General features: G+C 34.1%; 2 protein-coding genes and 2 non-coding genes across 5 annotated transcripts in view; 3 read left to right on the forward strand and 1 right to left on the reverse strand.

Annotated features, from left to right (window-relative positions):
- Positions 1–3,641: 3,641 nt before the first annotated feature.
- Positions 3,642–4,548, forward strand: LOC122409515 (uncharacterized). Its single transcript, XM_043417147.1, has 4 exons — positions 3,642–3,772; positions 3,838–3,970; positions 4,044–4,130; positions 4,291–4,548. Exons 1-4 carry the CDS (start codon positions 3,644–3,646, stop codon positions 4,410–4,412), a joined length of 471 nt encoding a protein of 156 aa, XP_043273082.1. The 5' UTR covers positions 3,642–3,643; the 3' UTR covers positions 4,413–4,548.
- A 44-nt stretch (positions 4,549–4,592) lies between these two features.
- Positions 4,593–12,424, reverse strand: part of Vmat (Vesicular monoamine transporter) — a 41,161-nt gene continuing 33,329 nt past the window's right edge. For both annotated transcript variants that reach the window (XM_043417138.1, XM_043417130.1), the window contains 3 exons: positions 12,180–12,363; positions 10,226–10,359; positions 4,593–10,130 (listed from right to left, as the gene is read on the reverse strand). In XM_043417138.1, coding sequence (XP_043273073.1) covers positions 10,062–10,130; positions 10,226–10,359; positions 12,180–12,363 — 387 coding nt within the window. In that variant the 3' untranslated portion in view covers positions 4,593–10,061. The remainder of the gene's footprint in view (positions 10,131–10,225; positions 10,360–12,179; positions 12,364–12,424) is intronic.
- Positions 11,506–11,576, forward strand: TRNAG-GCC (transfer RNA glycine (anticodon GCC)). The gene has a single exon. It is a non-coding gene; the product is annotated as a tRNA-Gly (tRNA).
- Positions 11,995–12,066, forward strand: TRNAH-GUG (transfer RNA histidin (anticodon GUG)). Its single transcript has one exon. It is a non-coding gene; the product is annotated as a tRNA-His (tRNA).

Here is a 12,424-nt window from a genome sequence, read left to right on the forward strand (position 1 = left end):
AAAAAAATTTCACAAATCTTGAAAAAAAATTATATTTAAAAAAAAACTAATCTGTATCTATTTATTAAAGTGTCAAAAAAATCAAATAACAAGTAACAAATAAAAAACCGAAAAATCGCGCTTGAAATCATTTTGGAAACCGATGCCTCATTCTTTTTATTCGATTCGAACAGCTAAATCAATTGAAAAAAATTCCATCTAATTTACGTGCAGCGATAACATTTATTATATCAATTCGAGGCCAAGTATTTTCTAATGAATTGAAAAAAGTTACCACTTGGATTACGAGCAGCACTAAAATTTATTATATCAATCGGTGGACAAGTATTTTATTAGTAACTCAAAATTTTGACATTATTAAATTGTTCTAAGAAGCTTTTTAAGGTTGATGGGTGACGGCTATGTGATTTTTACAGCAACTACATTTTTCGAAAATTTCAAAAGACGAAACATGCTTGAAAACAATATTTTCATTATTTTAGAAATATAATTGGTAAAGAACCAACATTTTTATACAATTTTATTATTAAATAAACGTTTGAAGAGTTCATTTTTACTAGCGTGGTGCAGCAGCTGCCGCTGCTGTTGATGTCACGCTGTCAGATTTTGTTTACAAATTTTATAGGTTGTGAAGTGAGTTTACTGTCCAAAGTAGTATTGCAGTGGACGAAAATAAAAAAATGAACGATCACAAAGTTTACCAGGATAAAAATCATCATTTTGGAAAAATTTACAAAAAAAAACGTGGCGAAGCTAACGAACAACAAAATATGACCAAAAGGTCGAACTGACGTCACATGCGATCGTACATTGAATGCAGCGTTGTCAGACGTTACTGATCCATTTATTGTGTAATCCGAATGATGTTTTATTAGATATTTTTTCATATTTCAGCCGATTTTCAATGGTAAGCTTTAAAAACTAAAATACTCGTGTATTCTTGAATATCGACGAAATACAACGATCGATTTTTTTTTTTGCGAAATCATGGATATAACTAACGAAAAAATTCAATAACTTTTCATGTGTGTACGGCTTTCATATACTGGAGTGATAAGTGTCAGAGAAAAATCGATATTCAATAATTAATTTGCTGCTAAACTACACGGTAACTAGCGTCGAAATTTTGCAAATCTATCCAGTACGTAATCATTTTTGCCTACTAAAAGTATCATCGCGTAATCTTGGATAGCGAATATTCACCCATCTGCCTTCTATGTTGGCAGAGCCTTATAAGAAATCGATTCTTCTCAGACTTTCAGGATCCATTGGTATTATTCAGAAAATTCGACGTCGATTGGATCGATACAAATTATGTTTAAAAATGGGTTAAAAGTACTTGTCCGGCCCATCACTATTCATTCAAATAAAAATCACTCATAGAAAAACGAAATTGTACGGCAGAACCCGGTTAAAAAATTATTGAAATGCGATTCATTATTAATTTAATGTTCTTAATAATAGTATAGGTTAGTTCTTATTCCGAATGGAATTCGTTCGCTGGAAGAATAAGTGGGAAGTAAAAATTGCCGTCATTGAATATAAACTGGAGAGTTATTTTGGAAGCTTGAACATATTTATTGTGTAAAATTTTTTCCATTTATCGATGTACAATAATATCCCTTGTATATTACAAGACAACTCGTTTCCATTCTTATTAAATTAGTGCAATTAAGTGAAAATTATTTGAAGATAATTTTCTAAATTCCCTCTGCATGAATACAAGTGCTCTCTCATTTCTAGAAAAACCCTGATTTTTATTTGAATGAATAGTGATGGGCCGGACAAGTACTTTTAACTGATATCCTCTGGACCATCCTCTGGAACAATTCTTTAGCTGTATCCCTCTGTCCAGGCGTTATTCCGAGTTTATCGCAGGCTATGTCGCGATGAAACGTTCTCAAAGAGTGGAACACACAAATGAGCACATTTGCGGACGGTATCTCTTCTTTAATAATTTTTCGCTCAAGAAGATCTTTGTCAGTCATGACGCACTTAATTTTCACCCATGATGTATGAACTTTTTTGAAAGATTGAATCATCCATCTTACGCTCTCAGCATCTTCAGCCATTGAAATGCAAACGCCAACAATTTCCGTTAAACCCTCACAATCCTCAACAATCATCAAATAAATGGGTGCTCGAATATTGAGCAATTTGAATGTTCCATCGATTTTTTCATGTTCGAAGTCGCGAAAAACAAACCCTTGAATACCTTGTTTTCTTCGAAAACGTAACATTCAGCATCTAAAAAAGGCGATATCCAATATTGAAAAATGCGTTCGCTTTAAAAATGTGAATTGAAATCACGACAGATGATAATAATTGACTAAAATTAAACTATATCAAAGTACTAATTATTATAAATAAAAATACAAATATACTTACGATACTTTTCTCGTAACATTGTTATAGTTTTCTGCAAATCATTCTCGCCTTCTCGAAATTCTGTGTTGATGTTGTGTAAATCTCTGAGAAGGAGTTTCTTCCCTGTTTGAGCGTGAAAACGATTGACAACTTTCTTCTTATTAGCATTCATTTACAACAAACTAAAAACTTGTTTTTTCTCTTTTTGTATCGCTATTTTTTTATTCTCAATTGTTACGAAACTAACTATTCTTTTTCGCAGCAAATCATTCAAACCAACCGAAAAAAGTTTTTCAACCCATAATTTATTCCATTTTTTTTTCAAAGGATGATTTAGAAATGTACAATCTAAATACTTACCCATTTTGATAAAATTCACTGCGAAATAATCGACGCCATGTAATACACGTGGCAGCGTCGTAAACAGTACACTAGCTAAGTAATCGCGTTATACTTGCGATAAAATCAAACTCTTATGACAATAGTACCGCAACAACTATATGTGAATGAAATGAAAAATAATAAATTAATAAAGAATCAAAACTTTTACTCAAAAACACTCGGACACTTTTCGTGATATGACGCACGTAGACGCAACGATGGCTGATCTAATATCCAAAAGAAAATGGCTGATGGCCGCCCGAGAAGCATCGCTAGCACCTCCCTCGCTAGCACGATGCACGATCGCACTTGAGATTTATGGCGCATGCGCCAAGATGATGGATCAGTCGGTAATCACACCTTGAATTTTTGAAATTGAAACTCTTTGACATCGTTCGTCCGATTAAAATAATAAAAATGTCATCGTATGCACCACGATCGCAAAAATCCGATGACATTTTTATTTTTTCGATCAGACGAACGATGTGGAAAAGTTTCCTTTTCAAAATTTGCAGCTATCTCTCTCGCACTCACGGTTGTGATTACCGACTGATCCATCATCTTAAAAGTACGATAACCGGACGACCAATCACTGCGTCTCTTCAATCATGAATTTTGATTTGACAGTCCAAATATGTCGAAACTGGTGATGATTTCGAGCAGTGAGAGATCGATGGAAGTTCCTCAAAACGTCAGTTTGCCATGCAATGAAAAAATTCGCAAAGTTTCTTCGACGAATCTCATAAGCAAGAGATCAAAAGATACCCAAGACCGGGGCCCATCGAGGTCAATCATTTTGCCGTCAAGCAGGCCCAGTAAATTATCGTTGGATAAAAAATTAAGTCTTGAGACTGCTCTTCCAAGTTTCAATGCGGACGATTTGTCGTCCAGACAAATGTACGAATCGTTGATTCGTCTGAAAAAAAATGCAACTGAACCGTTTACTTTTCTGAACAATATTTTGGATGAGAAACAATCCAACGTTCATAACCCCGTAAAAAAAGCAAAACCGACTGAAATTGACGTGAGAAAATTGCTTGAAAAAAGTTTTTTTAAAAGCATTAATTTTTTTACACAAATCTTTTGCAGTTGCAGCTGGCAACATTGACACGACGAGTTCAGCTCAATAAATCTTTGCTGGAGCGTACTAACGAGAGGGTTAAAGAAATCAATTTTCTGGTTGAGTGTAATATGATGGCTGCAGCGAGAGAATTGAATTATGGTGACGCGACAAATTTCCGAATTTTTTTCTTCAGAATTTCACTTTGAATTACGAAAGAAAAATTGTTTTACAGATCAAAAAGAACTGGGAAACGTAAAGGTGAACAACGAGGAAGTTACGGACAACGATACTGCACTCAATATCGCTTGTCCTGGAATAAGTGCGTTTTTTTCCAGATACAATTCAAACCATAGAAAAAAGTTTAACAAAACCTTAAAAAAAATCTTCATTGCTTTATTCCTTTTCTCAGTAATCTATTGGAATTAAACATTTCTTCAATCAAATACCCTCGTTATAGTAATCGAATTTGGGTTTTTCAGAAGAATTGAAACGAACAATAAGCGTGACCAAGGAGATGTTGACATACGTGAAGAAAATTTGTAATAATGAAATTGAGATGGAAGACTTGCCCGAGGAATTGTTGCAACACATGAGCCCGTAGTGAAATAAAATCAAACAGCTTTCTGCAAAGGTCAATTAAATCATATGTATTTATATTCAACTAGTAACTGGAAAAAAATGGGGTATATCACCACAAAATATTGGTGAAAATAAATAATTTTACAGTCCGTTTTCCTGGTGAAGAAACAAAAAAAGTTTCGAAAATGAATGAACATTTTGATAACGTTGATTACAATTTATTCGGTCGTTTAGAGTACACTTTTTCCATATAGTACATAGAGAGATGAGATTTGACACACATCGAAACGCTATTTTTATTTGTAGACTTTTAAAAATTTTTTTTTTGTTTCTCAACTTGACGCTCAAATGAGAAATAGCGCGATGTTAATGCAAGTCAGAATCGATTACGGTTAATCTCCATCGTTTATCAGCACATTTGTGAAGCAAACGTAAAAAACAGGTAAAGAAACGTTTCACTAAAATGTACAATAATTATGCATATATATAGGCTCTCGGGTACGAGTATTTTTTCTTCTATTTTTTTCAACAAAGAATAATGTTCTTGCAATTTGAAACAGTGTATCGGAGACTATAATCTCGACACCTGGTTCTTTTTCTTCCACATATTTCTTTTATACATATATATTGTGGGTTTTTTCTTTAACAATACACTTTTAAATATTTTTGTTGTATCTATAGACTATGAAAGTAACGATGAGTACGATGGTTCCATGAATCTCGCCTCTTTCTCACTACGCAGACATAAGTCGGACCCATACACCAGCTGATTAATTTATCACGATATAAATTGTTCTTTTTTTTTATTTATTCGTCTATTCCTTCCTTCTTCTTTTATCAGTTTGACTACTGCTTTTTTCTTATCAATGAGGAAGAATTATTATTCAATGTTACAGGTCACAATGTTCGGAGCGAAAAAGCAGATTTTCTTTGATCTCATAATTTAAAAATAGTGATTAGTCCATTAAGAATTAATCGCATAGGTTTCGTTAATTTTGCCATAATTTAATATAACTTTAAATCCACATGTCGAAGATGTGACATTGCGATTCTCATTCGTGACGTGAGAACAGAATTCTCGATCTCTTTTCCGGTTTTGATTTTCATAAGTGATTGATCAGAGAAAAATGATCTGAAACATAAAAGATTTACTCGAGACTCCTTACGATTTTTTTTTTTCATTTTTGCGGAGTTGAGCTCTTCATTGCTTATTGTCTGTTCACAATAGCAGCCCCACGACGTGTCATTATACAATCCCGTTCATCTTCACCGAATATTAGTATCATACATTTTTCTTTTTTTTTGTAACACAATGCAAATCTTTGATGTTGAAATAATCTCCTCGAGGCTTTCTACAGATTTTCTTCTGGATCACGATTGTATTCTTGCACATATTTTCGTTATTCTTACAAATTTTCTCTTCGGAGTCCGGGATACACGCGTGAATAATAATTCGTTATTTTCATCTTTTTTGAGATATGTACTTGCGTCGAGACACAATCAATTTCTCGCTTTCATTACATTTTATTATAACTGTGAAAATGTTTTTTTCTCTTTTTCCTTTACATGTAGTTTTGTCAGAGTTGCTGATGGATTATTTATATATTTTGTTTGCTTGGTCGAGTGTTTCATCGGCGAAAGCTATTATAAATACACAATAGTAATAGGGGCCTCGTTTTTTCAAAAATTTCAGCTGATTTAAGTATTCTCTCACTGGGTCAGGATCCTGATGATTGAGAAGAATTATCAGTCATGAAAAACGAAAAAACTTGAAAAGAGATTTGAAAAAAAAAATTTTGTTGGACACTGAAACTGTATGAGAAAGGAGAAAAATAAAATTCAGTGTTCGTTGTATTTCGTAATAATTACGGATATGTCCCGAGTCTGTTGATGACTCGTTATCTCGCAAATTCTTAATAAACATACTCTTGATTGCATCAGCAATTCGAACAAGCCTCGGCCTAACACGCCGATTCATAAAATTTATTTTCTTTCTTTCTGCAATTCCTTTCGTCAGTTATATTAATTCCCTACGTTAGCTGACCAAATTTTTTTTCTTGCATACATTCGAGATGCTCTGTGCTCGAAAACTGTGTTATTCGTATATCGAATTTTGGTGCCGATTGGAAAATTTGAGTACATTAATCAAAAAAATGTTCATTTTTAGGTCGAAAAGGTGATGAACTTTTTTTTTTATCGTTTGGTATTGTCAGCAGCGTCTTTTGTCGTTCACAATATCAAGCATTCTATTTTATTTACAGAATAATATCGATGAGGTTTATTCATGTTTATATGTGTTATGTATATTGTATACATATTTACGTTTCTTCACGTTTGTAGAGTAATACATTATTTCGAGCAATATTCTCAATTCCCAAAGTTTCGAATTAGACTGCTCTTTTATTTTCATTTTAATCGTTCGGTTCTCCCATTTATCATTAATAACTTATCTCGTTATTCTCATACGGGCTTCATGCATTCGTCATCGTTTTTTTTTTCGTCGAGAGGCATTCGGCGTAACGGCGTTCAAAAAATTGACTCGCGTTTCGTATCAGGAGTAGGCGCACATGAACGCGACCTTATTGAAACATTGAACTCGAGGCGGAAAACTGTCTTTTTTTTACAATCCGACGAAAATAGTGCTGTCACGACCGTTCGCGAGTAGTTTGTGATTTTTTTTATTCTTTCGAACTATCACAAACATTCATCGTAAACGGTCGGAACAGAACTTTCGTATCCACGGGATTCACGTGAATTTTTATTCGCGAATCTAACGCGATGTCTTCACAATCAAAATGCATTTTTAATGATTTTTTTTTGTTTTTTCGTCAATTTCAATATTTTGTTCGTTTCCATTTTTCACTGCTCCAAGAAGGAGTTCTTTTGATACAATTATGTGAGGTGTTCGTTTACTGAATAGTGGAGAGTGAGAAATTCTCCGAAAATATAGAATTATTACGAGCAAACGTATTTGTTTTTTTTTTTTACTTTTTCAAAATTTTCATTCTCAATCAATAGCGCGTACAACAAGTGTACAGAGATGCGATATTACTCCCACAGCAATAGCGGTTAAGATAATTTTGGTGTATCCTAAATAATCGAGATGAAGATTCGAAAACCGAGTAGCTTAGGATCTTAACTTTCGTAGCATCCAACGCTACGAGATTACAGTTTTTATTCTCATTATCTTTCGACACATATACACTGACTTTAAATATTTTATCATTTTTTGTTTCCAATAAATACGCGACAGTAAATTCAATAACATCAACTTGATCGATACACTTGAGTGCATCGATCGCAATAAGTTTAGTTTTTACTTCTAAAACACTTACTTCAACATTTAGATACGGTCGACTACGACGAATTGAATCTTTACTAATCCAATCGTTCTATGAAATACACAGATAGATCTTGAATATATTAATAAATAATAGTCGATATACGTATTCACTACTTTGTATTGCTTCTACGAATTTATGTTCTATCCGAGAATTCTCGTTTATTCGTAAATTATATTTTTAGGGTTTTTCCTATTCCATCCGAAAGAGTTTACCGCCTCGATTTCATCTTTATATTCATCTCTACCTCGCTGTCGCCGTTTCGCCGAATGCCTAGAAACAGAGATATATTGCCGATGCTATTCGCTTCTTTGGTCGTCACATAAATTGAAACAGCGCATGCAAGAAGACCGATGTTTAAATAAATAAAAGCAGACGATTATAGTGGATATGAATGAACATCGAGAGTCTCGAATACGCTGTTTCGTTTGGTGAGACTGTTTCAAAGTGTATCGAAGTAATCAAACCTGTTCATCATCGCTAGGGGCCATAGCACTTTTGACATTACATTTCTCTCAATACCAATGAAAAAATTTCGATACCGCAATAAAAAGGAGAAAAAAAGTGTCTCGTGTACTCTTCATTGGACCCGATCGCATTTTTTGCACGGTTTCCCTGCAGCCATTCAGGGAATCCTAATCGGGCGGTATCACGAATAATTTGGCTTCTAATTAATTTTGAAAAGTTACTATTCGGCTCACCATAGCGAGTTGTGAATTATCCAGCTGATGCATCAATTCGTGACGAATAATATCAGCCCCCCGTCTGTCGGATTTTTATGACATTCCACCAATGACTATTTTCGAATTATTAATATATTGTGACAGTTTATACCATTAGCTGTCGCTACAATGTCTCTCTATTTCTCCAATTTTTCCTCAGACTCCCAGATTTAAGTTTTTTTTATATACTTTTTTCTTATGGGAACGTCTCGCGCTCTATCTCCGTTTGTTTTATGTAAATTATGTTCACGGTACACGTAGCTTACTGCATTCATTATGCATATAGCTCCGCAAATTCTAACTATCGATGAATTCGTAAATTTCATCCGCTATCTTTCGTTAACGTTTGTTTTTCTGGCCTGTGACAATTTACGGTAAATCAGGTGATATCGAAAGAACTCAGATGGGAAAAAATCTCATTTGTTAATGTTTCTCGAAGGTATTAACTTTTAGAACCAACCGAAGGAAAGCAAATAAATTTTAATCCGTTTTCCCCTTGATCCCTGCTAAAAGATTTTGATTTTCAACTAAATTTCTAATTCACCTGGTTTTATTCATTTGAAAAATATTAACAGACTCGAGAAAAATGAAGATAACCCTTTGCTGTTGACGCTGACTCGCTTTTTTTTTTTTAATTTTGCATCACGCATAGCGAATTTATACGCTTACATCTTAAACATGATTCCATACCGTATTTATTTTTCGTACAGAATGCTATTTTTTTCGTAATTGCTGAATGTGCAAAAATTGAACTTCAATATGGATTACTCACCATCTATCTCATGTACTTTACATATATCCCACCTGTAGTTCTGAAAACTAAATCCCGATTGAGATCGATAAAATTCAGCTCTCTTTTCAAAACTATGTTGCAGGACGATTTAGTGCATTGTTTATCGTTTTTTTGTAACTTTACGATCAACGAGCGAATAACTTTCAGTACAGGCCTCACTGTTGAGTAAGTGTATTTTTTTTCAACATATCTTTCCATATTTATGTTTATATTAATTTTTTATTGATTAAATAACTTTGTCGAATAATTTCAAAGATAGGTGTAGACTAGATAAAATGTTAATTGTAGTTCACGGTGCGCTCACGATGCTGAAATCTTGAAAATTGGGAATTCGTGCGGCAGATATCGAGTGATTATTTCTCCAATTTTCGTTTTACGCTTTTCTATTGTACATACATTTTTTCTTGTATTTTGCCATGCGGTAGGCCGAAGTATTCGAATATACTGTCCTCTTTACGCGTTAAAGAGGACTCTCGCACCGTGCACGCTCCGTGCATTGCATCTTTCCACAATATACAGAATTTCCGAAAAAACGACCATAACCCGAGATAAGCTAATATATGTGCTAATTTTTAGCTCTCGCTTCTTGTGTAACAGTTTGCTCATTCATATTTGATTTTCAGAAAGCGCAAGAAATCCACTGATAGCGAGTAGTTCGCTTTGAAATATAAACGTTAAAAAATATTGTTTAACCGTTCAGGTCATTTTTTTCGTCATAAATCATTCTTCTTGTTTGAAAAAAGACAGTGAAAAATGCGACAATTCAAATGCAAAAATAAAATAAACAACGATTCCATAAGTGATTAGTTTTTAGTCTATTGGTCTTCTTCCTCGTCTTGATAAGTTACATATCGCACTGATGACTTTTCGCCGATTATCAACGACTGAAAATAAGTATTGATTCAATGTAATCTGTAATGTGGTTTTTTTTCAATACTTGAATTCTATTTTCCTTTTCATCGATTTCTCTTTAACGTACCTTTTTCTCTTCTTTCGTCGGTGGGGCTCTCAAGAAGTACATTAAAGGTGCGTACATGAAACACAACATCGCATTGCCAAACAGCATCCATTCGAATCCGATTGTGTTTACTAGTGTTCCACTCAACGCAGGACCTGCATGATTTAATGTAGTCTATTAATATCAATTCATTCGTTATGCAATATCAATGCAAAAAGACTGTACTATAAACGACTCAAAATTAAAATATTCTTACGGTTTCCCCCTCTTATATGTGTATTGTGTATATTAGGGTGTGTCGAAAATAATCGATATTTTTTTTTTCGGGCTCCACAAGCATTTTTCTTCTTATTATGCGAAACGATGAAGCTAGCCGAAAGGACAGCTCTAAATAAAATTATTTCGGCCGGCCCATCGTATACAATTTAAACAGCACCATTAAAAGGAGCGACCTCGAAAATAGAAAATGATACATGCGAAATCTGGCTAGGCGACGTTAGAAACTTCAAACTGCTGTAACCGTTGAACGGTTGGTTCTAGGCCACTGACTCTAAGGACTTTATTTGTAGGGGATTCAATTCTCTACAAAAATACGTAAGTAGAATATCTGTGCAATTTTTTTACAGATGATATGGAACAATGTTCACCGAAGTTTTTTTTTCACGTGTTATTCTTATGGAAAATTGAAATATGCGGTGGTCCGGCCGAAATAATTTTATTTCGAGCTGTCCTTTCGGCTAGCTTCATCGTTTAGCATAATAAGAAGAAAAATGCTTGTGGAGCCCGAAAAAAAAATATCGATTTTTTTCGACACACCCTAGTGCATATATTTGTCTTATTAATAAAATGAAGATCTTATGTTCTCTGACAATGATCGTCCTTTGTAATAAACAAAATCAAAGACTCAGAAGACGTACGAACCTCAAGCGATACACATCACATTGTATTCTGTTATATAATAAACCGCCCCATACTTTCTGAAAAGTAGTTCGACTATTTATTTCGCCCACAACGTAACAATATGATCAAAAAACGAGAGACAAAGGGAAAGGGAAGAGGTACTATGACAAATAAGGCCAAATCGATTTTTTTAATACGGTTTTAACTCAAGTTTTTGGAGTATTGAGAAAAACTTCAAATTTTTGCAGTATTGAGAAAAAACTTCAAATTTTTTGAGTATTTAGAAAGTTCATTTATTTTTTGGGGTAATATTTGAAGTGTATGCTTCATATGCTTATTTTATTTTCAATGACCTATGTGTTTTATTGCCTGTTAAATAATAAAATTCCCCGGCGTCAACAGCATCGGTGGTTCAGTGGTAGAATGCTCGCCTGCCACGCGGGCGGCCCGGGTTCGATTCCCGGCCGATGCAATTTTTCCTTTTGTAAAGCAATTCTGAGTAAGTTTCGATCAATGCTTATTAATTTTTTAATTCAATGAGTCATCCCGTATCAATTGTTCGAAAAATAACTACGTTTCTCATCAATTTGCATATTCTATGGAAATAAGTGATTCAAGCATTTGTTGATTTACCACTTAAGTGTTGTATTAAAATTTCTCTGATTCCTTCATTAAAAACATATTAACGCATGTATACATTTAATGAAAAATATATCCTACAAACATTTTCCGATAACTAAATTTGGACTCAACGGAAGTGAAATTCGAAATCACTGATCGATATTCCGTATGATGCTCAAAGCATTGTATTCATAAAATAAATTAAAAGAAAGCAAGTGGCTCTCAATCTATGATATGAAATAAATTTAATTTTCCGCATCTCTCCAATAGCCGTGATCGTCTAGTGGTTAGGACCCTACGTTGTGGCCGTAGTAACCCAGGTTCGAATCCTGGTCACGGCAATGTGAAAACATTGTCACGGTGGAGGTATTTTTTTTTTTTACTCCAAAATGATCAAACTCTTTAATTTCAGACAAAGAGGATTCGTATGTTTTTGTCTAGCAAAGAAACAAACCTATAGCAAATCCAAGACAAAAAGCGATGTCCCCGATGGCGTAGACAGTGCCGTAAACTGCGGAGTGACGTATATCAACGAGATAGCCGAGCTCAGGCATCATGGAACTATCCACCATGCCAATTGCGAAACCCAAGCCAGCATTCGGTATGATCAAATGGTTGATATTCTTGGCTAGTGGGATCTGTGGTAAAGTATATCGAAAGATATTTGCAACTTGTTTAAATTTGGAGTAAAAACAAATT

The sequence above is a fragment of the Venturia canescens genome, chromosome 1, assembly GCF_019457755.1.
Source record: "Venturia canescens isolate UGA chromosome 1, ASM1945775v1, whole genome shotgun sequence".
Taxonomy (NCBI): domain Eukaryota; kingdom Metazoa; phylum Arthropoda; class Insecta; order Hymenoptera; family Ichneumonidae; genus Venturia; species Venturia canescens.